Below are 1,387 nucleotides of genomic sequence, written 5' to 3' on the forward strand. Positions count from 1 at the left end.
TTCGGAGGAAAGGCCTAACCGGAGGTTTTGAATGTGAGTCACTTGCACTGATTGTAATGCCCACTAGGGGGAATGGTGAAACCAAAATTATTTTTTTTCCCTTCAAGCGTAGGGGCTGTTGAAATGATGTAGACACTCCAGCCACTTGCTTGTTCTAAGAACAGTGTTTAAGATGTTTTGAAACCGTTTTTGTTTGATCATCTTGTGTCCTTCCTGCTCCCTTTAGTTGTAACTTTGAAAATATTTTAGTTACTAGAGTTCTATTTGTTGTGTTGGGTTTCCCTTTGTTATTATATATATCTGATGTAAAATGTGTGAAGAGTTCACACTGGACATGTACCAGGAGAGAATGTACATAATAGGTTTTTTTTGTGGGGCAGTGAGTGAGCCTTGACTGCCTGCAGAGTCCAGTCTAACACTCACATCTTTTCTGAACTGTCAAAGTTGTTGCTTCCTCAGAAGTGCAGCCTTTACCATGACTGTCCATGTCTGATGCACCCTATTTTCTGGTTGCACTTCAGATAAAGGCAGGCTCATTGCATAAATCTGACTGTGTAAGTTGGAAATGGCGTTTTCTTTTCTGAAGTAACTATTTAATATTTTTCATGGGTGGCCTCATGCAGGCCTGCATGAGTAGAAACTCATTTTACAGAAGTTGATTAAGGCTTACACGGTGTCAGGTGATACCAACTTTGTGAATTATGATTTTAACTAACCCTTCTTCCCTAATTTTACTCAGATACCGAGGATGCTAGTGAAACTGACCTGGCAAAGCATGATGAAGAAGACTATGTGGAAATGAAGGAACAGTGAGTGTGATTCTTGTATTTCTTTTCTGGAATATACAATTGACAACAAAATCTTTATAGTGAACTTGTGTGCATGGTTTTGACCATAGTGCTTCCAAAGACCATGTATATTATATGTGTTCAATTTCTCCCTTTATGTTAGTCACATTTAGTCGGTATTCCTGTTATAAGATTCTTTTGATGGTAGGCTAGAAAGAACCGTGAGGGAATGATTACAGGGGAGGGAATAAGGCCATATAACGGGAAAGAATCTTTTAATCTTTTACCACTTCATTGTTTTTTTTTTTTTTTTTTAGATATGAAAACCCAGTGCTTAGAGAGGGTAAATGATGTCTTGAATTTCTGGGTTCTCAGATGGGCCAAGAATCCACTGAGCACTGATTACATGCTAGGCAATATGCTAGATGCTTGGAGAGCTCAGGGAAACCTGGATTGGAGAGGAGGGGCACTGACTCCTCTTCCAGTGCTCTGTCCATGTCCTCACCCAGCCTTCTCATTGTCTTTAAACAGAGCCACAGCCAGTTGTGCCTAGAGAAACAAGCCAATATAAGATATATTCAATAAGTATTTGTTGAATC

The 1,387-nt window shown here is 39.4% G+C and overlaps 1 protein-coding gene across 1 annotated transcript in view; it reads left to right on the plus strand.

Moving 5' to 3' along the window:
• The window catches only part of SUDS3 (suppressor of defective silencing 3 homolog (S. cerevisiae)), a 35,265-nt gene that overhangs the window by 2,845 nt on the left and 31,033 nt on the right, over positions 1-1,387 (plus strand). The window contains exon 2 of the mRNA XM_008580650.1: positions 740-809. Coding sequence (XP_008578872.1) covers positions 740-809 — 70 coding nt within the window. The remainder of the gene's footprint in view (positions 1-739; positions 810-1,387) is intronic.

Source organism: Galeopterus variegatus, unplaced genomic scaffold, assembly GCF_000696425.1.
Source record: "Galeopterus variegatus unplaced genomic scaffold, G_variegatus-3.0.2 Scaffold2137, whole genome shotgun sequence".
NCBI classification, from domain to species: domain Eukaryota; kingdom Metazoa; phylum Chordata; class Mammalia; order Dermoptera; family Cynocephalidae; genus Galeopterus; species Galeopterus variegatus.